At 39.8% G+C, this 26995-nt stretch overlaps 1 protein-coding gene across 2 annotated transcripts in view; it reads left to right on the plus strand.

Annotated features, from left to right (window-relative positions):
- The first annotated feature begins 11415 nt into the window (after nt 1-11415).
- doc2b (double C2-like domains, beta) overlaps nt 11416-26995 on the plus strand; it is a 125847-nt gene continuing 110267 nt past the window's right edge. For both annotated transcript variants that reach the window (XM_046040257.1, XM_046040258.1), the window contains exon 1: nt 11416-11764. In XM_046040257.1, coding sequence (XP_045896213.1) covers nt 11416-11764 — 349 coding nt within the window. The remainder of the gene's footprint in view (nt 11765-26995) is intronic.

Genomic DNA, 26995 nt, shown 5'->3' on the forward strand with positions numbered 1-26995 from the left:
GTAGCACTGCATGTGTTGCTCCTTCTGCATCCAGGTGCTGAGCAGAGAGAATAAATGACTCTTAAGTACAGTGTACCAGAACATTTGGTTTGATTAATTACCTCTTCTCGCTAATACAGCCAGAATTAACAATAAGGTGTTTTTCCACAACACATCCAGCTGAGACTGGACAATTTACAGCCCGTCATGATGCATGCTGGAGAATCCCAGTTGAGAATAGTCAGTGTTGGCACAATTGCCCCTTGAGGACATTGAGGAAGTTTGGCACAGTAAATTGATCCTACTAACAAGTATCGCCTGGGTATCTAAAGCCTAATATGGCTTATTCATAGATCTCCAGTGTTGCCGAAAAGCTATAAAAACACACATCTGCCACATTGTTGCACAGAGTGACATGTTCTTTCATTAACATAAATACAGCCACTCTAGTTTGCTTAAATTCAATCCATATAGTCTGTCCTGCTGCTGTAAATTATTTATTTATGGTTTATTTTATTAGGGACCGATACAACTAACATAGATAAACTGAAAACAACGATCCAATGTGTGTATCAGTGTTTTTAGCAGTTGCTAATTTGCAACATGCTCATTTTAGCACCAAATTTGTGGGCTTTTCATGTGATTTGTGATCAGGCTTAGCATTTAAGAAAAAGGACATGCACCAGACAGTCTTTTAACGGCATAATCTTTTAATTTGTTTTGATATAGTTCTTGACAAACTATATAACATAAGCAACAGCAGTTACATGTGCTCAGTGATTGGAGAAGGAGTTGAGCTGGACTGTCTGGAGGTAGCGACAGAGAAGAGGATGCTGTCCAAGTGGGTTAACATCCTGAACAACGCCTTCCGTTCCACCGCCTCCATGACATGCTGTTTGAAAAGAGAAGTGTCTTCAGCCAAAGACTTATACCCATCCCCAAGGTGTTCCACCGAACAGGAAATGATTACTGCCGGTTTCCATCCAACTGTATAACTCATCTGCACTGTGCTGCAGTGTGAACACCAGTGGACTGGGAGGCTGCTGAAGTCTAATTTGATTTTAATTTTTCCTTACCTTTTGGCACAGAGCAATACATTTACAACTTTTTACTTATAATTAAATTCATTTTGCACACATGTATGCATGCACATGTTTACAAGGGCATACTTTATACTTTTTTGTTAGCACTTGCGTTTGACAGTAGTTTTTTTTTTTTTTTGCAGTATTAGTAGCAGTTGCAGTACTTCTGTGACATGCAAATTTCTCCCTGGGGATGAATAAAGTAAGGGAAAAACGCACTGAAGAAAGAAATGACTGCATACTGACACATATACATGGATAAAGCACCTTATCTTCCACACAGGTGAGCAGTACAGCACACACTCCTTGGTGACCCAAAGTAAGTAGTAGTACACAGTGTATGGTGAATGTAAAAGGCTTGTGCAAGCAGGAGTAGTTAAAGACTGTCCAAGCAGAGCTGAGTGGTAATGTGTAAAATACATATAGTGCGGTGAAATTATGTGTAATTTCAGAGTAAGGCCACTGACTACAAATCAGCCTCTTAGCTGTGCCGACAATACAGTACGTTAGAGCTTCTGTGTAAAATGGGAGGAGGTAAAGAGGAAATTAAGATGCCTTCTGTCTCATGTTTGCTTCTAATAGTTGATATTTGATTTGAAGAATGGTTGTCATTAGCTTTTGTGAATGTTATTTTTAAAATGTCCATGTGGCTCAGAAATGTGTACTGAAAGCCAGCAGGCATGGAGTGATTAAGATTCAAAATCACATCCTGATGGAAATTCCCACAAAGATAATAGTAAATACCATTAAGCCAGAGACTTGTGTAGGAGCCAAATATGTTATTACTGTCTGCACTGACAATAAGCAGGTAAAGCTGGGGGTGACGGTTCAAAGATAGTACACAATAAGTGAAAAATACAATAATATACATAATTTAAAGTTATATAGGGCAGGCATACCTCTCCAACCTTTTTAACACATATGGCCAAAAGAAGGCTCCAAAACACCGCCAGACATGGAATCTCAAGACTTCAAGCACTCAGTTTTGATGCCCAAACTTCTCACACTATTCTCATTTAACAACACTTCATATAACAGACTTTCCCTTCTTTCAAACAGACCAAATGTAGATGCCTCTAAGTGAAAGAAAATTAATTTACTTTATGGGGACATGCCTGTAAATAATCTGACTTAATTAAAACCCTCTTTGGTAATGTATATTAACTCTCTTTAAAGCTGCACTAATCTATATTTTTGTATTAAAAATGGTTCAAATGACAATTATGTTATGTTTTTCGTAGTGACCCTGAGCTCTATGCCTCACTTTTAGCAATTTTTTTTGGATTTCCAGCCGGCAACTTGGTTCTTATCACCTGCAAAACAGCATGCAGCTGTTTTCAGCAAAAAAGCTATAAACCCACTGTACACTACCTGCTCAGCACCAAACGATAGACAGGCAGTATTATCAACTACATGGTGAACATAGTGAAGTATTTAGCATCTGAAGAGACATATTTCTCTAAGGAGTTAATGGAGAGCAAAATTATGGTGAAATGACAGTGAAAATTTGACTTACATTGTCTACAGTAGCCAGAAACATGACTCCAGATGAATGATAATATTGCTCTATGTGGATGTTTAAGCAGGCAGTTGTTGCTTACATGACTGCATATTGCATGACTTTATGACTTTTAACACCAATAGGATAATAATAATGATTCTAAGTTAACAATTTCAAGTGTTCATGGGAGAGAATATATAAATGGACAATACCCACTGTCCAAATAAGCATTTTCACAACAGTTGGATATGTTAATGAAGGTAAAGCACAGGTGGAACTTATATTAATCATGGGTGGGCCAATTTCAGAACCTTGCTATTGTGCATGTTAGCTCACTCGCATGGAAGCCATGACACGACAAGTCAAAATATCATGGCTTTCTCAGAGGTGTTCTTTCAAATATAGAGATTTATTCCTGAGGTAGTTCTAAGTGGTTGCGTTGTGCTAGACTGCTTCATCTGGAAATGTGTCTCAAAGATTTGCAGCACCTTGGTAGCCAGACTGTACATTCTGCATAACGTTACTGGTTTGATTCCAGCGAATGACCTGTGTTGCAAGCCACAAAAAAAATCTTTAAAAGAAATGTGTTTCTAATATCTTCAACCTTCATGTATAAACATAATGAAGTCCAGTTAAACTCCGCTGCATACTATAACCTCAAAAATAAACCGATTTTTGGGGGGGATTATTTTAGTATTCAATACACGATACAGTTGACTTACTTAAAATATCTGAAAATATGTTGATCTCTTCATCTGTAACCAGGAAATCCACTGTTAGTGAGCATAAAAGTAGTGCGTCAGCTGATTGCTAAGTTGCATCACTGATGATGTCACAGGCCAATCTGTTCCACACTTCAATGTTTAATCATTCATTCATTTTTATTTCCAGAGAGCTGGAGCTTGTTGTCACAGAGTACAAAGTTGTGTGGAATAATAACATCCCCTGTGGATACTAAAAATTTAATTATTTGCTGAAGCAGGACCTCTGTGTTGTTACCACCAGAGGGCAGGGTTAGCAGACATATGGGTGGGTGACAGGCCTAGTGTATATTGTGTTTCTTCACCATTCTCTCTAAAATGAATTTCTAATAAATGTCTGTTACTGGCAGTGGATCTTTTCAGGGCAGATACACTCAATATAAATGTGTGTACCCTGATATAAATATTTGCTGTTTTGTCATTTGTCTACTAAAATCCACCCAGACAGTTTAACGTCTTGGTTGAATGAGTACTTTATTTTAAATATGACACGTAAGCATCACAGGGCCTGATGCTTCTCAGGCTACATGTTGACACGTTTAGCTTCTAACAGCCATTTCTAATGGAACACAGTAACTAAAACCATAAAATATATCATTGCAGTCATTTCCGAGTCAAATTTGTCAGATTTTTTCTGCCTTTGAATCAGGAGAGAAATTTGGTTTAATCTAATAGCACACATTATTTCTGTGTTTAGAGCAGTCCCACCTCTGAGCAGTATTGCAGAGTTAAAACCTAAATGCATGAGCCTGGTGATGTGTGAGAAATGTTTTCATTATGTGTCTGCGTGCCATAACAATGCACAGCCAAAATTAAGGTTAGAATTTCAGGCGTCGGTATGGGCCATTATGAACAAGCATATTTGAAAAGATCACTTTTACCCTTGACTCTGTCATTTACAGTGAATTCCTGGGTGACAGGAGTGGCAGAGTCTCCTTGGAACGCTTGTTAAGAGACCATTAATCAGATTTCTTCAGACATGGCATGCAATTTGGCAGCAATTGTTTATCCTTTTTCATTTAAGCTCCTGTTCTGAATAACAACAGCAAAAATCAAAGGCTGCTTTAGGACTCAGTTGTGTACAAAGCTGTTTGTTAGAGCCCAACAGATAAGAAACTGTTATTTAGCAAAGGGAAGTCAGCAGCCAAGAAGGGAAGTTGGAGTTGAGACAGTCACATTTACTTCTATCTCTGCAGATTTTTCTTTCAGAAGTTAATGATCAAGGACACAGCTGGTAAAAATAAGGCAACAGCTCATTCACCAACAGATACAGAGTACTTGGCCTGGATGGAATATGGACTGAATATTATATTGAAAATGAAACTCACAATTAAAATTAATGGGCTTGTAGGACAGGGAAGTCTGCTTGGGTGATGAATTATTCACTTCTTTTGACCAAAATCGTTTCATAAAGAGAAACGTTTTAAATAAACCAGAGGGAGATACTGAGAGTGCACTGCCTGTCACAAAATGTCCTACATGAAACCACAATAAACAACTATTCATTTAATTTTCATTTCTATCTTTTGATACTGAAAACATTGTAGTTACTCATCCAAGTAGTCTGATCATCAGACAGGTTCTAAACAAACCAGGACTATCTTAACCATTTTATCTGGTGGTAAAACTGAAAGTGTCAGTAATCATCACTCATTGCACAGAAAAACTGTTTGTGCACAACCATGTCAAGTAACGTAGGTCAAAGTTGAACCATGTTGTCGGATGGTAATTTTACTGTTTAGCTGTGTACCAGATCTCAGAGATGTAGTTGGTGATTACATTTTATTATATCACTGATACACATGGTGGACAAAATTACAAAAATGAGACCAAGGTTGTTAACCTCTCATTCCAGTAAAATTCATGCAAAAGCCTATTCAAGGCATATCCAAAGTAAATTGAATGTAGTTCTTTAATCATTTGGAATAAATGCATATGGTTTTGGGTTTCTCTGAAAGACAACACTCTGTAGTGTCTAACCCAAAAGTCTGGAATTGATTAATATAAGTTTAAACACACTAAAACTAATATATTTTTTCATTTTCAACGAGCATGCAGACAACTATAGCTGGGACTTATTAGCTGGAAAACACTGTGGGTCCACAGCATAAAGCCTAGTCCAAGTTTAAGTTTTATACCGATGCCATGAAAAGTGACTATTTTACACAGGTTTTTTTAAATGTATGCAAATTTTTCTAAAACAGCACCATCCCTTGGCGGGAAGCGGCTGTTGCTGCATCACTCCTTGTTGGTAGCTCGACACAGATGTGTTTTTTTGCTGTTAGATCATGAACTTCCTACTTAAAACTGGATATCGTTATTTCAGAATGTTATTGGCTACACAAAGTGCCAGTCATCGGCACAATTGAAATAATAGAGCCTGGTCCTACCTTACAACGCGGGCTCTCGTTGGCTGTTCTAGGCTGTGAAAGGGACATGTGAACTTCTATTGGGTCGAATTTGGTGTCACTCGGAAGGTCAGAGTTCAGCGACTAATTTGAATACAAGAAATTGGAGTTGTTTACATTCAAATTGGAAGTTATTACGGTTACGAGCCCCGTCTGCCGGCAAATATGAAACGATGCAGCAGGAGTCCCTTGGGATTTATTGATGGAATAATGTATTTTGGCCTAAATGTTTTTATTGGATTTGATGTCTGGACCTTTGACAACTTAACAAGACCATTTTTGTTGGAATATAATATGAGTATGAAGTTAACACATAGCCTGTATATAAAAAACATAGCAGTTGTGTGCACATACCGAAGGCTGCCACCAGGACCTGAGGGCCCACCGGCGGGAGAGAGCCAAAATGAAACCATATTGTTGTGCAGGTCGTTAAAAAAATCAACTATTTAAAACCACTGTTTATTTTATACGCCTTTTTTTTAAGCTCCAGAAGCCCACATTACCATTTTAACAGAATGAGGTGAGTCCATCAGTAAGTCAAGTGGCCATGGCTACTTCACACATGGCTGTAATAATAGCAGGACAGAGAGGTCTGAACAGTTTTCATGAAGCAGAGATTACAGAAAACAAATGTGGGGAAATTACATTTGTAGATAGTGTTGGTGGATATCATGACTATTGACGGAGGAAAGAAAGAAAGAAAGAATTAGCTGTGCTGTGCAGCATTTGCTACAGCTCTCTGCAAGTTACTTTTCAGTATTCCACTGTGCTACCCTATGAGTTAAGAATTCCCAGGCATACTCACGCCTCCTGAGCACCAGCAAAGCATGTGACTGACAAATGCATATGAGAAATAAAAAATAATGACAATGTAATAATAAAATCTATGGAGTACAACAACAATAAAATAGGTAAAAGACAAAAGACAATAATAAATTAAATACTGTACATAATACTAAGTATAGCTTTTTAAAACATAACACTGCCTGCGCTGTAATTGTTTGGTTTTTACAAATACAAATACACCCGATTTTGCTGCAGAACAAGTGCAGTAACCATAGACTGGCAACATGGTAATTTTGTTGGTCCCCCAGTGGATTTTTTCCCATTCGGTAATTTCATGGCGCACCATGTCAGTGTTTGCACTAAAATTAACACTTAAGTAAAAACAAAGTGGGCTATTCAGTATAATTTTCATGTCTCTCTCATATAATCTTTCAGTGTAGATGCAGGTGTTCTGTACATTTTTAGAGGCTTAACATGGCAGAGACACACATGCATAAGTACACATATCCACATGCACATCAAAAATAAAGTTTTATCCATATTTGTCACCCACAACAGTTTGTAGATGTGATGTAATTTTCCTTCAGGCTCATCAAGTCCATGCAGTTATCCGAAGGTGGCAGTACGGGTGTTGTACTGTGTGCCACCTGCACACTCTGATTCGAAAGATCTTCAACAAGCGACGGACTCCTGTAAAACTGGATTAGACTTATCACCTGGCCAGCTGTTGATTGGTATTTTACATGCAGTTTATACAGTGCAGATCATCAGCCATACCTGAGACATCCTGAGGATGTCCTGTGATCTGATGAAGAAGATCACTCCGTTACTTTCAAATTTCTGCTCACGTTACTGAACATTTGAACACAAGAATTTTTCTGGGTTTACTGTGGCCAGCAACATGGGACATCTTCTTTTCAAGAATGAATGAACAAATTACCAAATTACTACATTTAACAGTGGTAGAAAGCTGTCATTTCTACAATTTTCTTTAGATTCTGATTAATTGTAACTTCAGAGTCAGTCGTCAGTAAACAGTAATCTTGTCATGTAAACACAATAATTGTGGAGGATTAAGGATTCAGTTTGTAAAATCATCTAGACAAAGACTATTGTGTCACAGTATTGGGAAAACTGCCATCATCGTGTGAATATAAATGCATAACTGAGTGCAATTTTGTCACTTCAGCAGAATAAACAAACACAGTGAAACATATTTTATAGACCTGGATGTCTGCATCTATATATAAGTTTGAACACCTCATTATTTCTAATAAATGTAGACAGACATTCTTTTTAGTCATTCAACAGCTAGATTTCCAATGAGGTGGTGCCATGCCATCAAATTGAAATCGTTTGGTGTGCATCATTACCCACAGAGGACATGGCCACCATGCTGCGTGTATTCCCACAAACATGAAGTCAACTTCAGAGTGGAAATCATCTACCTGGGGTGGCATATTTAATGTGCAGTGTATTCATATTTTAGACACTATATTGAAGCCTTTGGACTGTGAGCACATTCTTTCCTTTTGGAGACTGGTATGGGCTCTCCATGACAAAACTGTCAATGAGTCTCCATAGAGGATGCGCTTCTTTTAAAGGAGACTGGAGCTTAAAGCTGATTTTCATAACATCCCATCTCTGGTCACAAAGTTTTTCCATTTAAATTTGAAAGCCCTACACAGAGTCTACCAACTCGTTTGTGGCCACTCACATGAAATAATGTCCTGTGTAACATCAAGTGCCAAGAGGAAGTGAAATCCTGGTTAAATACAAGTCAAGACTCAACATAAGGTGTAAAAGGTTAATGTCAGTGCTCGAAATGAAGTGATTGGTGGATTGTCTAACAGTACCTGAAACCCCTTTCCAAAGGCAGTATTGTTCGAGTGTAAATCTTAGAGAGAGATCGGGGAGGCTCAGTGTTTGCATTTCGATTTAAACACGTTCACCCTTAGACAGGGTTAGATGATATTTTACCAACTAGTTAATTTCAAGCATAAAAGAGATCTTAAGACCGTAACAGTTGTTTTCATCTGTAAAGTAGTCTTCTTTTTGACGTATTATGAGATGAAGTAACAGGCATGACAATTTTAGGAGAACAAATTGGGTTTAATCCAAAATACTTTATTAATACTTATACTAAATGCCTACTATACTGGAGACAAAAATTGTAATTACAGTATAATACAACATGCTGATGCCAAGTGAAAAGGGAGATATAGATATCTCAGATTTGTTGGCAAAAAGTGATTGTGATTTCTTTAGTGATGAAGTCTGGTCATTAAAACTTTGATGCAAAATCAAAACCTAGTAAGTCTGCCAAAGAAAAATCAAAATTAGATTTTAGGTGCTTTTTGTCTTGGGGATCCTTTAGTCTTTGCGTTTTCATAGAAAGGGTTACCTGGTGCCCTGCTTGTGTTTACTGTTGTCTCACTGCTTATTCGAGATAATTGCCTCTGAGTAGCTGGGCATTGAAAGAGGGCTACTTTAAATACCCCAGAGTCCCACACTGCTATCTCTCAATGCATTATTCACAAACAATAATGGTTTTACTATATCTCTCTAAAGTCCCCATTGTGTATGTCTGCACTTACACACTCACACACACAAGCTCTTAATCTTCAAACTCACAAAAAAAACATTCCCCATAATGACATTTTAGGAAAGTGTCGCTTGTTTGATAGGCACAATAAATCACCAAAGAACATGAACATTTTCTTTTTTGGAAAAAGAACAATTCCCCGTCTGGAAATTTAGTCAGGCAAAGTGAATAGAGGTGTAAAATAATGAATTGGCTTTGGATTGAATAGGGATTTCTCAATTTGTCAAGTCAAAATAAACTGATCCACTGGAGCTTATTTTTCCACTATTTATCAAGATGACTTCTTCACTTCTAAAGACAGACGGGAAACCCTCAGCATGGATCCTTTGAGGATGCCATACCTCGCAGAGGAGAAGGATATAATTGAGGCCACCTGTTCAGAAGGCACCAAAAGAGAGTTATTTTGTGGAGGTAAAATCCTTTCCAAAGCAGTGATGCTAAGTTTCATTTACTGGTTAATAAGATGGAAAGGAAATGTTTATGTATTCTGGTTTGTTTACAAAATATAGAAGAAAATATATAGGTAACAGACTGTGAACATAAAAAAGCTGAACAGAAATTACACAACAACAAAGATTGGTTGTGAAGGCTCGTGTTGTGTCAGATTGACACTTGCATTTCAATGTTGCCAACAACTAACACAAGAGGGTGCTGCATCATCTGTTCACTGTAGACATGTTTGTTCAGTTCGTGAATGGCTGGACATGAAGACAGGGCTGCTCCAGAGGTTGGAGTTCCCAGTAAATCTACAGGGAGAGCCTCTTCTGAGAGATTGTCTCTTTGTTATGTTATGTGAGTAGCATGAAAAGTGCTGAGCACTTGCTGGTATGTTGGGGAGGGGAGAAATCAAGTGTGACATATTGTCAATGTAACTAAATGACACTTTGACATAAATAACATTTTTGAATAAAAGCTGCAGAGGATAACACAGTTCATAGTTTTGAAAGCACAAATACAGAAGCACAAATGTCTGTTGGATATTTAGGGTCTCTAGTAACACAATGTATGATGATAGGACAGGTGTAATTTTACATGAAGGTCTCACCTATATTGCAGCTTTAACAAGACAGCATCGTGTCACAGATAATTATAACAGCCCCAGTGTCAACCAGATCTGTGCACAATGGAGAAATGTGGCAACATGTGTATTAATCAAGTGTACAGTGTTGTAGATTTCCACTGCCTCCCACAAAATTGCAACAGATGGTAAGTAATTAAAAAACATATGATAACATCAGGCACATAATTGGTACACAGAGTGTACATTTGTATGTATTTGTTTTAATGCACCAGGTCTGTGCATTAAAAACAGACAAATGTGCATGATTGAAAGCATGAATGAAGGTATGAGTGTTTGTGTGCAAGGAGAGTGAAACAAGCAAGGTCTGATGGCAGAAAAGAAAAGAGGACAGGGGTAGCATTTGCCTTTTTGGGGCCCGAGGGAAGATTTTGCACTAAGTGGCCCCATCTACACCAATTGTTTTTTGACTTTTACAAACGTGGGGGCCATTACAAAGCAGTCAAAAATGCACTGAAACTAGACTCAAATTGCTAATTTGCGTGTTTGCTTTTGAAAAGTGCTCAGGGAAAAGAGCGTAAACATTTTCAGTACAAAACATCCTAGAGGTGAATCACGAGCAGATGACACAAAGCATCAATTCATGGCTCATTGTCCAGGTAATCATAGCACCAGAGGTACACACACACACACCCACACACTCAAGGACACACACATTCACACGCATGAGTCTGGCAGGGTGCTGGATCTTCCTTCCCACTGACAGATGGATGGGGTTAATATCATAATTAAGCACCTCAGCCGACAGTTCCTGTTTACCGCTCGGTTGCTAGGCAGTGACATCAGCTGATCCCTCCCTCCTTCCTCTCTAATCCCTTCCCTCTCCCTCACACTCCCTCACACAAACACACTCTGCTCTGTCTCCCTCAGATAGGCAGCGCAGACGTGGGCAGAGTGTGGGGGTATAGGAAGAGGAGAGAGCGGGAGGATAGGTAGTAGTGTGTGTGAGGCTGTCAGACAGCATGGTCTGGGTCTGAGGACAGCACTGGAAGACACATCAGCAGCCTCCAGATCTCCATGTAGACCAGTGTGGTGACATCCACAGATCACCCGGACCTGTCCACCCATCAGCACCTTCCCAGGACAACACCCGCCTCTTCCAGAGAAGCAAGAGGAGGAAGGGGACGACGAGGGGGGTGGGTCTGTTCATCTTCTTTTTTTTTTCTTTTCTCAGTTTTTTGGTTTTGGGAGTAGGCTCCGGGCTGGACCGCATGCATGACACAACGCAAAGGCGAGAAACCCACCATCAGCATCCAGGAGCACATGGCCATTGACGTGTGCCCTGGCCCCATCCAGCCCATCAAGCAGATCTCTGACTACTTCCCCCGTTACCCACGGGGCCTCCCCCCTGTCTCGCCCCACCAAGTGGGCCACTCCGGGCCCCTGTGTGCTGCCCTCCCAACCACCCCGGCTGCCGCCGCCGCCTCCACCACCGCCGCTGCCGAAAGTGACCGCCCCAATGAGGATAAACCAGACCGGGCTTGTGCAGGAGCCTCCGCCTCCTTACAGGCCACCAAGAGGGATGAGGAGCCAGATGTGGAGGGATACGACTCAGATGACTCCAGTGAGTGATTTCCCCTCTTGTCGTCTCCATCATGCTGTTTACCATGGTGTTTTCCAACATTTGACATGTGTCTATCCCTTTTGGTTCTTCCAATCCCCCTTCCTTTCTCTTATTACTGCATCTCCATTTTGGCCACCGGTTGCCAGACATCCCTCCAGCCGTGTGGCTTTGTGGCTTTATCTGTCACCTTTTCTTCTCTCGGCTCGCCGTCCATCTCTTTCTATCTGTAATCGCCTGCCAAATGTGTGTATGTGTGTGCATGCATGTTGTGTATCCCCGTGTGTTTGTCTCTGTGCTGCAGCTAACTCTTTCCTCTCAGTCGACAGACAGCCAACTGTTGCTGCTGCAAAGAATACAGCTCCCCCTCCTCCTCCTTCTCCTCCGCTTCTGCTCTCCTCCAACTGAAAGGATGATATGTGTGATTTTATTGGAGCAAATGATTCCATATGTCTGTCTGTGCATATGTAAATTCTTCATATTGTCACTGTCTACGGGGTGCTCGGTACTATACTGTCGATCAGTCTCACAGGGCTGAATGATTCATGGCTTCTTGGTGAAGCTTCAAATTAGTCGCAGTTTTGCGCTCAGCGGAGTCTGACTGCATCTGTAAGCTCATCCACATATTGTGTTGGCTAGTGACAAGACAGGCCAGTTCCAATTGTGTGAGCATATTGTTTGTCTGTCGATCTGTTTTTGTGTTAGTTTCCAAAGCATAAAGATGTGTGTGTGTGTGTGTCTCCATCACAGAGGGGAGGCTCCTTTGAGAAAGCCTTTGCTGAATGTCATTCCTTTAATCTATCAGGTCTGAGTGGATGAATAATAATGTAAATGAATAACATGCAGCACAGCTATTGGAGCAAGAAAAGTCACATAGAACAAAATTTCTACGTCCTGCAAAACCAAGTTCTCTCCCAGCAAACATGTTCACTGATAGATGATACGAAAGTCCGCACCAGTGCTGAGAACTCGAGTAAATGTAGTAACAAAATGAAAGCTGCTGCTACCTGCATCATTTTACAGACCTTAGGATCTGTGTGATAAAGTGCTTTCTATTTTAACATTTTTTTTGCCTCTGAACTTGGCTCAGCTGCAGCTCACTCTGAATAACATGTTGCTCTTACGGTGCACAAAACAGACAGCTGCTTTACAGTGTGTTTATATCTGACTGTAACAACCCTTTCTAGAGGTTTGTTGCGAGTGCTCTCTACACAAGAGACTTGTGATTGCAGGTTAATGTGTGACAGCAGTGCAGCTTCTCTAAGAGATAATCCATGCAGAGCGGCATGCAGGGGGGGTTTAGGTCATCTCTAATCCAGAACTGGACAGGAGGGGGATGGTAGGGAGCAGAGTAGGCAGGTCGGGCCTGGCAGATGTTGCTCTATGACCTCTGCCAGGCAACCAGGAAAAAGAGATGATGCATTCTCCTGATTTGTGAGAGCAGTCCTCGATTAGTGAGAGACTTGACTTCTGTAGTCAGATATTACTTTCTGAGGGTGCTCTTTTGCTTTTAGCAAGCACAGCATGGTGTTTTGAAATGTCTTTGTTGGTGCATGTGAAGTGTGTGGGATTTATTATTATCAACTGCAAAGTGATACTTCTGGTCTCTCTCAGACTAATAGCATACTGCCAAGTCTGCATTGTCAACCAGGTCTGTCCAGGTATATGTTATTTTATACTATATACGTTTACCCATTTACATAACCAGATAACATCTATATGTTATACACATTGAATTACAATTAGTTACAAGTATGTGTACCTGTGAGCCTGATAAGAAATCCATCTTTGTTTTGCTGTGCTAAAGGCAAATCTGGGTGGAACACACTGTTGTCATAAGGTGAGATAAAGCACAAGAAACCTGGGGCTGCTTTGCACTTGTTGCTCCAATGTGCATCCAGGCATACAGGAGATAAATTCAGTCTTGCCTAGGGCAGCTGTGGCTCAGGAGGTAGAGCGGGTCGTCCATTAGTCGCAGTGTTGGCAGTTGGATCCCTGGCTCCACCTGTCCACATGTCAGCTCCTCCTGTCTACATGTCGAAATATTCCCTGATTGTTCCCAATGGTCATGCCAACTGCCTTTGCATGGCAGCTCTGTGTGTGAATGTGTGTGAATAGGTGCTTTGCAGGAAGGCAGGTAGGAAATCGCTTTATAAGTGGTGTCCATTTAACATTTCCTGCCATTATCATAGGGACAACACCCCAAAAGTGTCTACTGGCAACACCACTTACTGATTGGGAAGAGTAAAAGGTTCAAAAGTAATTTTGTCAGATCCTCTAACAATGTCTGAAACCGTCTATCCAACAGTGGAATCGGAGACGAGAGCCTGCATCAGCCATTTTATGTAACTTTCCAAAACAGTCAATCTGACAATCACAATGGTTGACCAGGTGTGCAGAGGTGCAACACTATGAATACCTTTGAGGTGAAACTTACCAATAGTGTGCACCATTGTCCACATTTGTACATTTCATCCAGACAATACAAATGCATGTTCTTTTCAAGGAAATTGAGGAGGCAGTGGGATGCAATCAGTGGCCATTACTGACAAATGAATGCCTTTGCACCTAGACCTAAAGCATACTGAGGTCTTAAAGATGATTTATTAAGATACATTTACAGTTTGAAAACATCTTAATCAAATGCTTCTTGGTTGCACTTACACTTCCTTGCCTTGTCTCGAAACCACAGTTCCCCTCCATTCTTCCTGCTAATAAGGCAATTAGACACAAACATCGGCCGGAGCGTCATCTTAATGATCTTACAATCACCTGAAGAGTCATCAGTTATGCATGATAATTACAATGTCAACTCCACATCCCCCAAAAAAGGCCACATGAGGAAGGAGTGTCAAAGTAACTATGCAACTATAACTAGCAGTTAATTGTAAATAAAAATGTTGGTTGAGCTTTCCAAAGTCTGAGTCATTTGCATGCTTATCACCAGCCTCACGACAGTGTTGATGTGTCTAATGAAGTCAGGCACTAAAATAGACAAGTACAAAATAAATGTGGTTGTTTGGGTCAGATGCAACCCAAATAATCAAGCTGTTGCTGCTACCATGGGATTTTGAAAGGAGAAACATAGTGTATAAACAAAATAATATTGCAGCATATCAATCTGCTTTAAGGAAAGGCTTCACGCACTTTTTAAGACCTGCTGTGCATTGTATAGAAAAAGCCACAGCAGAGCACTTTTAACACTACAGGTGATATAGAGGTTTTCTGTGTCTGTAGGTTTTTGATCAAGGAAGCTTACATTGTTACGCTCCATCTAAATCAGTTTAATATTTAATCGTTTGAAAATATATTGGTGGACATTCATTTTCTGACATCAAGACCTTCTAAAGCAAGAAATGAAATAACTTATAAATATCATCAAACTGTAATAACAAAAAAGTACCCCTCCTGTTCACAACTGTAACCCTAGAGCTGGAAAAAACAAACACACCACAAGTTTGTGGATGACACCACCATCATTGGCTGGATTTCAAACAATGATGAGACTTCATACTGGGAGGAAATCAACTATTTTGCAGAGCGGTGCACAGCCTACTGCTCAGCGTCAGCAAAACCAAGGAGTTGATTATTAATTTTTTTTAAAAAGAGGTGATGACACATACCCCTGTCTACATCAGTGGAGCTGAGGTGAACAGTTCAGCATCACAGAGAACCCACCATGGTCATCTCACATCTCTACGCTGGTGAAGAAAGCTGAGAAAGAGCTGTATTTCTTATGGAAACTTGAGAAGCCTAAATTCCCATGCCAAGTTCTAGTTAACTTTTATAGAGGGGCAATAGAAAGCATCCTGACTGGAAACATCACAAACTGGTATAGGATGTGCATGACCCAGGACCGGAGGGCTGAGCAGCGGGTGATTAAAAACAACTCAGAAGATCATTGGCACCCATCTACCAAGCATCAGTAAAATAGTTTTGTTCCTATGACTTGTTATTTATCCACAAATCTAGTGTATATAATTTTGTACATAATGTTTGCTTATTGTGAGTAGCATAAAAGGAACTAAAACTTCAGTCTACCTTGTACCTTGAAATTACAGCAACATCACAGATTGTTGTTGTGAAACACTGTGAAAGATACAACTGCTGCCATAATGTACAGTGTTGAAAGACTTGCTGGAGCCAAGGCTATTTGATAAAAGCAAGGAACACATCGTATTAGTTTTGAAGACATAAGAGCTTCAACTGGAATAACAATATTGAAATAGATTTTATAACCACTTTCTCCTGTCTTATCAACTTAGGATGTGCATGTTTTCAACTTCATTTAATCTTGGAGGGCTAGTAAAGTTTTAACACACTTGTTGTGAGGCTGATCTGATAATTCTTGGCCTCATACATATGAGTCACACGCTGAGGTAAAGTAATTTCTTCCTCCTGGCGGCGCAGCAAGGGGCGCTAAGATGTGAATGAAAAAGCTGCTTCAGTTGGAATTTGTTTCAAAACCTGATTTAGAGAGGTAACTTTCACCCTGTTGCTGCATGAAATGTAAGAGAAAGAAACTCTCTTCTTCCTGTTGTTTGTGATTTAAAAGAGCCAGCGCTGCCCCAAATTGGCTCTTCAAGGTCCTGTGGGACTTGATCCAGTATCTGCATGCTTCCTCTGGGGGGACTCGGGCGGGGGGAGTGGAGAGCAGTGTGGCAATGTTCTCCCGTATGTACCAAATCACAGAGGGACCACTCAGTGCTTGCTAAGAACCTGCTGGCTAATCTGCATAACAGCAGTATTTTCTGATTTATTGTGACTCAACCTTGATTTTAATTGAAACGGAAAAGTGCATCACCCACCAAGTGTCCCAGCTCCCCTGCGAAGGGGGGTAATCAAAACCAATTGGACATCCGGATCTCTGCCACATCAATTAATGGTTGTTTGTAGTGGGTGTAGAGGGCCACGTCCCTGCCAGGGCCAGGAGAAATTGCCAGTGTGACCCACATGACAGAGCAAGCCCTTGTGTTTTTGAAAGATAAGCCTCAGAGCCATATGTGTTGACAGGACGAGCGCAGGTTGGTTGGGAGAAAGACTTGGTAATGTCTGCACACACAGGTCTCCCCTGAGATGTCTTGCTCTGGCAATACTGCTGTCTCCTCAACACAAGACGTGAGCTACAGTGTTTGTTTGTAGATGTCAACTGGTGAGGAGAGATGCAGTCAGAGAAGGGAGGGAAGTGTCTAAAACAAAGACAAATGATCTGTCAGAAGGAATAAATAAAATCAACCAAACTACACTCTATATTTTGTGTGTTATTGAGGATAATGGGGATTATATAGTAAAATTGACAGAATTGCCTCATAAACCTCACAACATCTTTGGGGTTTTGGCTTAAATGAGATGGACCAGAGAGTGTAGACACAATTATAACCACAGTTTCAATGGTGGATTGTGTTAGACGTCAGACACAGTCAAACTGAATCAACAATAGGGAAGAGTGATATACATGACTAGGGGTGGGAATCACTGGGCACCTCACGATTCGATTTGATTACGATTCAGAGGGCTGCGATTTGATTATAAAACGATTATCGATGCATCTTGATGCATAATTTCTTCCCTGGATAATTACTATGCATTTAATTTGAGCATTAAAATCCAAAAGAAACATCTCATAATTAGCTTAAAATGACTAGTTTGCATCCCTAATTTACTTTATTAACCTCATCTCCATGGCCCGTCATTTCATTAACAACCAGTTGTCAGACTCCTCTGAAAACTGAAATTATTGTACCAGATGTTCTCAACATTTGACTAGTAGGTTAGTTAGTAATGACTGCTGATAATTAATATTAGGGGTAACATAGGGTAAGACACCATTTTTTTTTTTATTGTGTTCAATTGATATATATATTTACATTAAGGGGAGCCTTAAGATAAGTTATGCAATTGTTCAGAGTGAAATATTTTTATAGTTTTTGGTTAAAGTAGTAAAATGCTAGATTGGTATGTTTGGGGTAACATGCCCCCCAGTCGCCGTGCCCCTTCATGGTTGATCGTTTGTAAAATAGATGTTATTTAGACACTGGATAGACCCTTTAGACTTTATAGGAAAGCTAATAACAGAAGGCAATCTTACCCCACCAGCTGGGAAAAATGCCTTTCTCCTAAAATTTACATTTGATTAAATTCTAATTAATTTCTCAACTGTAGGTATTTATTTTACTTTATATTATGTTACCCTAAGCATGGCCATCTCCAAGATACAAAAAAGAAGAATCGATTATTTCTCCCACCCCTATATTTGACAGACATTTAACAAAATATGAACTAACAATTGATTTATTTCAAAGTTAAATGACTTTTTAATAAAAGTGTCCATATTAGTTTGTCTCACGTATTCAATACCAGCGATGAAGATCATAGCTCAGTCTTTTTCCCTAATCTCCCATGAAGTGAAATTCCTAATGAGCAACTGCAATGACACAAGTCCACAAACTAATAATATTTTGAAATATGGGTCTTCTTTTTACTTGTTTACTTGACCTGTGCCATATGTATGATAATTATATAATAATGGTTTATTTAACACTTTTAGATGAGTGGGGCCAAAATTGCAAACGCTCTGTCACATTTCATATCCACAGGAAGATGGATTGCTGAGGGTGGTGCAGCACACCTGCCTCCGGGTGCCTGAGGAAGCCTGAGCAATGCACCTGATGGTTTGCTATAATAATTTGTACAGCCTCTCATACTACTTTGTCCGTGTTGATCTGTTGTAGAAGGAAAATAACGAACAAAATACTCATATTCAAATCCAGTTTTAAACCAACAGAACTTTATCAGTGTGACTCTGTGCTATGGCAATGTATGGACCCTGAAAGTCCATTTCTTAATTATCCTGTTTTCATATTGTTTGACTAAACATAACATCACGTGGTGCTGTCAAGATGTGATGTACAATCAAACCCCAACCAAAACTGAATGTTTGAGGCCTACATAGACATTGAAGAGTTTAAATAATTTGACAATATCATATATTGGCAGATATATGATAATAAGCTTTTTACATGAACACGTGGCAAGCTTAAAGAATCCTTTATTCATAAGGATACTAAAGAGTTGTGACAAAAATATATACTGAGTTGGATACTTTATAGTAGAAAAATACACTTGTCAGCAGTCTCTGGTGGACAAACTATATAATAGAAACCGTTGTTTCTAAATGATCTCAAACGTATCTTTAGCACTTCTGTAGTACAATTGATTGCTTATTGGCTGGCATATACTGTATGCTTATACAGATGTATGTGTGATAATCTAATATCGGTTGATGTTTTGGCCTGTCCAATTGATTGGTCCACCCATTTTCAATGTTGTTAATACTGCACTTTTCAAGTGAGATGTATCACGATAGTTTTATCTAATGTTATAGTCAGTTGGTGGTAGAGATGCACTCATCCAATCCACTGCATGGATTGTTATCGGCACCAATATTGGCCTTATTAAGAAGATCAGGTATTGACCAGATGTGCCCCAACTGTGATGATGAATGAGGTCAGGTGTTCTTCAAATCAAAGAGGTTAGTGCAGCAGAGCTTTCTTCCATACAGGAGTATGGAGGCAATGCACTCTGGGGCTCTGCCATGTCGTGCAGAATTTTAAAACTGATTCTAAAACAAACTGGCAATCTGAGTAATGAGGCTAAAACTGATGTGATTTTCTTTCTAAGCCTGCAGTATGCTCTCTTTTGCCCAGTGAGAGCACATATCCTCACAAACCTGATGATGCCAGAAAAAGACATGTCTGCTCAGTTGTCAGGTGCAAGAGAAGGATTTAATATTCCCCCATGTACAATCCTCATTTACAGTCAGAAAATCAGGATTACTCAAATATTTTTGTCTTTTCTGGGTTTCTGATAATATGCGCAAAACTCGCAGCACCAATTCAGAGGCCAAGTTATATTAACACAGACATCATTCATGTGTCAGTAGCAGATAACTGATGCCGATACTCCATGCTAACACTTGAGGACACTGGGTGATAAAAGGCACTTGCATTTTTCAAAGAGAAAACATGTTTTAGGAGACAAACAATTCACCAAAGTAGCTGCTCATTGCAAACAGTTTAGCAGTAATGTTACTGTAAATGTTTTCTACTAAAAACTGTATTCCTTTAAGGGCAGAAGAGTAGAAAGTGTGTGTCAAACCATGTGTTGCCTCTCCCAGACCAAAATCCATTTCCAGACCTTTGCAGAACGTAGGGCTGCATCAATCCAGCTGAAAACACCCCCTGAGCCTCATAACACTAAGTTCATTGTAAAGAGTGATTTCAGCACTGCTGTGCCCAGCACAGTAGAATCCTATTAAGAGTCTATTTGCAAGCTGTCATACAGTAGTAATGAGTCACTGTAGTGTCCCATGTTTTCCTGTGACTAACCCACCACTAACAAAACGGGCCAGTTGTCAGCCTGTTCACATTATGGGTTATTATTACTGGTGCTGTCGCTCAACAGGAGCCATCAAGTGTTTTAAGTTAGCAGCAATTCTGCTTCATCAGATACAAACTCTGCCTCTACCCTCCCTTCATCCCACTAAGCACATTATGTAATGATAATGCCAGCTATTACACAGATCCATTTGGCGTCTGGAGCTGTCATCAGAGGGAGAAATTTATTTTGGCTTCAGTTTGTCACACTTCGCATGCACTCATTGAGGAAGTGTGTTTAAATATTGCTGGAGACATGGACTCTTAAAAGCTTTTAGTGTTTGGATTGGTTCATCCCCTTTACCGAGAAGTAAAAGAATGACTTCATTTGCCTAAATTAAATCCTTGTGTCTGACTACATCTGTGTCAACACCAAGAGATGAATCAAAACTTATCTAACTGAACCACAGCTGTATTAAGTGGACACTCTGTCCACTGAAAGTCCATCAGTATTAGATTTGCAGCCTCAAAGCTTTCACATTGTTACAAATGATTGGCATTTGCTGTTACGCTGATGACTATATTCATATGTAGATTATAAATATTTATTGTCCAGTAACTTGGTCATAGACGTTTACGTTTGCTAAAATCATTTACTGTAAAAAAACAAACAAACAAACCAACAAAAAAACGTAATGTTGGTGTAACATATCTGATTTTATCCAAAGTTTCCTGAAGGCACATTTTCAGGTTTTGTTTTTGGGTAACCTTTCCCTCGTTGGCAGTTGCTGGAGCCAAAGAAATGAATTGCAAAATTCAGTCAAAGTAGGGGAAGTCTGGCTGGAAGTAAGGCTGAAAGGCAGTCATTTCCAGCAAAAAAGCTCTGTTAAAACCAGTGAATTCCACATCCTGGCGTTAAACGCAGATAAATTTAGAAATTAGCTAGTGAAAGTTGAACATATACATACAACTAATAAAGAATGTTTGTATATAGTATATATAGTATGTATATAGTTTTTTGTGGAGACAAAACTAGAGCTTAAAGAAGAGTGGATATTAGGCTTCCATTCATAAGGTGGAAACAAACACAACTCCAAATGAATGCTAATGTTGCTCTGTGTGTGCTAGATGATTAAATAGTAGGGGTGTGTCGAGACACTTGACCCACAAGACGAGACGAGACACGAGACTAGGTTCACAAGATTGAGACGAGACGAGATTTAAACACTATTTTTAAGAAATCTTCAATGCTGAATTACATGAAAAGTTTGAGCATAAATAGTCAATTTCTTGCATTCTGGTTTCCTGCCAAGTTTATGGTGGAAATATTTTTATTTATGTAAAAGGACACTTCAGGCGGCAGGTGACAATTTAAAATCTAAAATCAGAATCAGCTTTATTGCCAGGTATGTGTACACATACGAGGAATTTGACTCAGGATTGTATATTGCTCACAATGTGCTTATTCATACAATAATACAGTAATAAAATAAATCAGACACAGGCTACAGTGTAGACAACACAAATATACACACTATGAACAAAACACAATACATATTGACAAATAGTGCAGTGAGCAGAGTGTAAAGGATGCAGGAGTAAGATATTATTATCATTATTATTATGTACATGTCGGAGGTGGATGTGATATATAGGTACACATTCACATACATGAATACATGTACACAGTGCGATGGAGCATAGTGCAAAGGATGTATATACAATATGACAATATAAAACTGATGATACACGGAGCAACTTTTAGAGCAATCATGCAGGGCAACGTTGCTGTCAATGGTAATGAGTAAAGATTACTACCGTAATCCCCTTCCCCCACCACTCTGCCACCTGCCCCGCACCCCCGCTATCCGTTCAAAACAATGTCAGACTTGCCACCAACAACATTGCCCAGCAACATTGCTCAAAAAGTTGCCCCATGTATCATCAGCTTAACCGAATGAACAGCACTGAAGTAGAGAATGGTGAATAAATAATAAGTGGTAACCAGTAAACGGATGGCTGATTAGAGAGTTATTGCACAGGGGTTGTTCCTGACACTGTGGGTCAGAAAAAAAGCTGTTCATCAGAGTGATGTCTTGTGGGAAGAAACTTTTCTTGTGTCTGTTGGTTTTGGCGTACAGTGCTCTTTAGCGCCTACCAGAGGGGAGGAGCTGGAACAGGTTGTTTCCGGAGTGAGATGGATCTACAGTGATGTTTCCTGCCCGTTTCCTGACTCTGGAAATGTATAATTCCTGAATGGAGGGCAGGTTGGCACCGATGATCTTTTCTGCAGTCCTGACTGTCATTTGTAGTCTGCTCCTGTCCTTTTTGGTGGCAGATCCAAACCAGACAGTGATGGACGTGCAGAGGACAGACTGGGTGATTGCTGTGTAAAAGTGAATCAGCAGCTCCTTAGGCAGGTTGAGCTTCCTGAGCTGGTGCAGGAAGTACATCCTCTGCTGGGCCTTCCTGGGATACGGTGGAACCCAGAAACCTGAAGGTTTCCACAGCAGACACAGGGCTGTTGAGTATGGTGATGGGGGGCAGAGTGGGGGGCTCCCCCTGAAGTCCATGATCATCTCCAACCTTATGCTCAAGGTTGTTCTGACCAGAGAGCCAGCTGATCAACCTCACTTCTGTAGGCCGACTCGTCACCGTCCCGGATGAGGCCGATGACCTGATTACATAGCAGTGCAGAACTGTTCAAACCTCCACATGTAGCTGAAAGATTGTTTTTTGTCTTCAGTTGTTCCATCATTTGGTCTTTAATAATATGTAAAAAGTTGTGCTCTGTCAGTGGACCAATGTGAGCTCAGCTTTGCCCAAACAAGCTTGCTTTCATTCCTCAGAGTCTCTCTTGTTAATCCCTGGGAAGATGCCAAACTCATGTTCAAAGTTTTTGCAACCCACCTCAGCTGGATCGATAACGGGTCGTTGCCCTGCTTTTTTGGACTCTTGGAAGCCACATCTTAGAATTTCAGTCTGTCAGTTGCTGCAGCCGCAGGAGGGGAGACTCAATGAGGTACAATACAGCTCTGCTATGGAAAAACCAAAGACTGCAATGTCTGGCCTCAGAGTGGAGTGTTGGACTGAAAATGCTTTCTGAGTTCACCTGGACTAATACCAGCCAGGCAGGAGGATTTCCTTGTGTAGGTGTATTGTGTGTTTTCTTTATTGTCTTCTAAAGTGGATTAGAATCCCTTGGGGTTAGGGATGTCTGTCTTGCCAGATGGTCTACGTTCAACTACAGGCTTAAAGATTATGTATGTAATCTCTAATCACACTGTACTAAACTCAAAGAAAAATTACATTTGTTTTCATGGCAATTTAATACATTTTCTTATTTTAAATAGGATGACTTCAAAAAGAAAAGGCCATGGGATCACTGAAATCAAAAGTGTATTCCTTTGGGAGCATGAATTTGCTATAGTTTTTGTCTACAATCTGCCTAGAATCTAGCATTTATGTATTGATAAAAAAGTGAAATACAATGAAGTGAAATGAATCAGAAAAAGAAACATAAATTCATTTGCATTTTCTTTTGTTTATTTGGCAGAAACTTGACTTATCCAAAATGGTGCTCCTCCTCTGCATGAATGTGCTCATTAAATGTGTGCCCATCACATTTTGGTATTTCTTCTGTACACGAGTAAATTTTGCCGATATGGTGATGCTAGAGCAAAGGTCAGAGGAGGTCACTAAAAAGATTAAGAAACATTCTCTTGACAGCATGAATTTCCACAGCAAATTTCAGGGCAGAGTTCCAAAGTACATTGGTCTGGATTAAAGTTCGGGATCGATTTACACCAGCTGCGTGCAAAATTACACTGTATCTTACAGGAAGTAAAAGGACTTTGATTTAAAATGAGAAAATTAGTAACATTTAGAAATTAGACATTAAATACCTCCAGCAGCTGTTTTGAATTTATAAGAGCAATATCTCTGCCTCAGTTGAAAGATGAGGTGAAACTAATTCCACAAGATTACAAATCAAGCACTTCTCTCTGTATCGTGTGACATTTAATTGTCATGTTCAGCATTAAAAGATTATTTAGTATGCATGCTGTGTCTCTGATAAAATTCATCAAAATATCATCACGGCGAGGATTACATAAAGATGACTCGTCTGCTTCTGGCAACCCAATAAAGTAACAGTGCCTGAGTCATCTTTTAGGAAGCCATGGGTCTGTAAAAACTCAGAAGGCCAGAAAAATTACATTTCCCATGAAAGTCCACTTTTATCAATAAATGCAGGGGCGGTTTTCATGGTGTTACTTTACAGCCTCTAAACCTCCACTTTGAGTGAGGAGGGAAATGAAGAGGAGTTTTAACTGTACCTCATGTTACCGGAAAAGGTTGGTGGACCAAACAATGCCTGCTTGTGTTAGCTTTTTTCATTATTTCTGTTCACAAGTGTCCAATATCTTAATTTTTATTAAATATATTATCAAAATGTAGCTTTTCTTTTGAATGACTTATTGTCTTTGTAGTTTCACCTAAATGAAAGTAGGTGAGTAAATGTTCAGTTTATACTCGTTACTAGTTTTGTTACCTTACAAACATTGACTTAATTGGGTGCACAGGAACCTGTCCTAAAGTGATTTCACTGTCCTTTGGTCACCAGTGGTAAAATCACACATTGATGAGTGGTCCTAAGAAAGCACTGTTATCTAGTCTTACTTGTAAAACTCCATTTCAATCACCCTCGCACTCTATTCTTCTCAGCTTGCTGAGATTAAATATTTGACTATGGGACTCTAGTTCCAGCTATTAGTTCCAGCTGTTCTCTTTGCTGCTTCATATTCACACGGTCACTCATCTTGATTTGTATTCTGTCTTGAACTGTTCCAGTGAGGATGGATAGAAGTCCATAACTAGCAGGCCCGTACCACCACTTACTGTTACCTTTGATTCACACAGATGCTTTGAGGTGTCCGCAGCAGCGTTGCCCTTGTTTATGCACCATAGCATGCACTGTAAGGCCTTGTACTATTTTTCACCATGTTAGCAAGAGCAGATAACTTAAGTGTGCATCATAAGAAAAATCACATCAATAATCCTTTAAAATGTAAATCTCCAGCCTTGAGTGGAAACACAATCTTTGTCATAGATGTGCAGTGACACTGACTGAATGTTTGATAGAACGGTGTTTGGTGCGGGGGTGCTCCATGAAAACTTTATCAATGTTTATCTGCCAATACTAGCACTATCACTGACAGCAACAACCTGTGAGCATGTTGAAAGCCCACAATCATACTTTAACACTATGAAGGTTGAAATAAACACAGCTCATTCTTCCCTGTTTCTGATCCCTCTGCAATAAATTAGTTGCCAATTTCGATTGCTTCATTCATTTCAAGCTACCTCCAGGCACTTTACTGCAAAAGGCCCCCACACGGCCTTTCCCAGATGAAGCCAGGTGTTGTTGCACAGAGCTTTTTTTCTGTTTGTGCAGAGAACCACTGCGATATAAAAATGGCTGGTTAATGTAACTTTTGTTCTCCAGCCAAGTGAGTTGGTAATTCCAAGCACTGTCAATACAGGATCAGCTACGTTTTAACAGGAAAGCAGTGAAAGAACAAAGGGGGTTTCATCAGACAGGCTTCTCAGAGGACCATCCACCCTGTCCAAAGTCTGTGCAGCATCACATCTCACTCCCACGATTGGAAGAAATGTTGCCAGTGAATGTAATCCTGGCAGTAATTGGGTTTTCTCCAAATACCTGGCAAAGCAAATTAGTAAATGATGATAAACATTTTTGTAGGGGACAGCATGTCCCTGTAGTATCTTTAAATTACACTCTCCTGTTGATACGTTATTTTTAAAAGCAGTGGTGTAAGAAGGCCTTTAATTTAAACCTGCTATAGCTGATTTATTACTCACCTTTCAAGTTGATATGGTGAACTTGTTAGTTGTTTATGTACACAACCAGAAATAACAGACCAACATTATCATTAATTTCTAGTTTGTAAGTCCAATATTCACTCTCTTTTAGCTCTCTTTTTGGTCTCCACCAACTCATACAGAAAATATCTGGCTTTTTAGCATCTAAATGCTCCACCATGTTCACCAGCCTGTATCTGTCTGCTGTTTGGTGCTGAGCTAGTAGTGTACAGTGTGTTTTTAGTGCTTTTCGCTGAAAACAGCTAGAAGTCTGCTGCAACCGAAAACACAATGAGCTGAAACTCGCTATGAAGCTCTGAAAAGCCGAGGGGAGCTGCACATTAATAATTATCTGTAGGTCTATCACTACGAGCGATGCTTTTTACAGTATGGCACTGTTTTCACATAGTCATTTGACACAGATATACACAAGTACAGTAAATACAAAGTACGTTTACACTAAATACTTTCCACCGCTGCTTAATAGTAATCTTAACATGTAACATACAGTGGGTACGGAAAGTATTCAGACCCCTTTAAATTTTTCACTCTTTGTTTCATTGCAGCCATTTTCCAAAAATCAAAAAAGTTCATTTTATTTCTCAGTAATGTACACTCAGCACACCATCTTGACAGAAAAAAACAGAAATGTAGAAATTTTTGCAAATTTATTAAAAAAGAAAAACTGAAATATCACATGGTCATAAGTATTCAGACACTTTGCCGTGACACTCATATTTAACTCAGGTGCTGTCTATTTCTTCTGATCATCCTTGAGATGGTTCTACACCTTCATTTGAGTCCAGCTGTGTTTGATTATACTGATTGGACTTGATTAGGAAAGCCACACACCTGTCTATATAAGACCTTACAGCTCACAGTGCATGTCAGAGCAAATGAGAATCATGAGGTCAAAGGAACTGCCTGAAGAGCTCAGACAGAATTGTGGCAAGGCACAGATCTGGCCAAGGTTACA

Source organism: Micropterus dolomieu, linkage group LG23 (genome assembly GCF_021292245.1).
Source record: "Micropterus dolomieu isolate WLL.071019.BEF.003 ecotype Adirondacks linkage group LG23, ASM2129224v1, whole genome shotgun sequence".
Lineage (NCBI taxonomy): Eukaryota > Metazoa > Chordata > Actinopteri > Centrarchiformes > Centrarchidae > Micropterus > Micropterus dolomieu.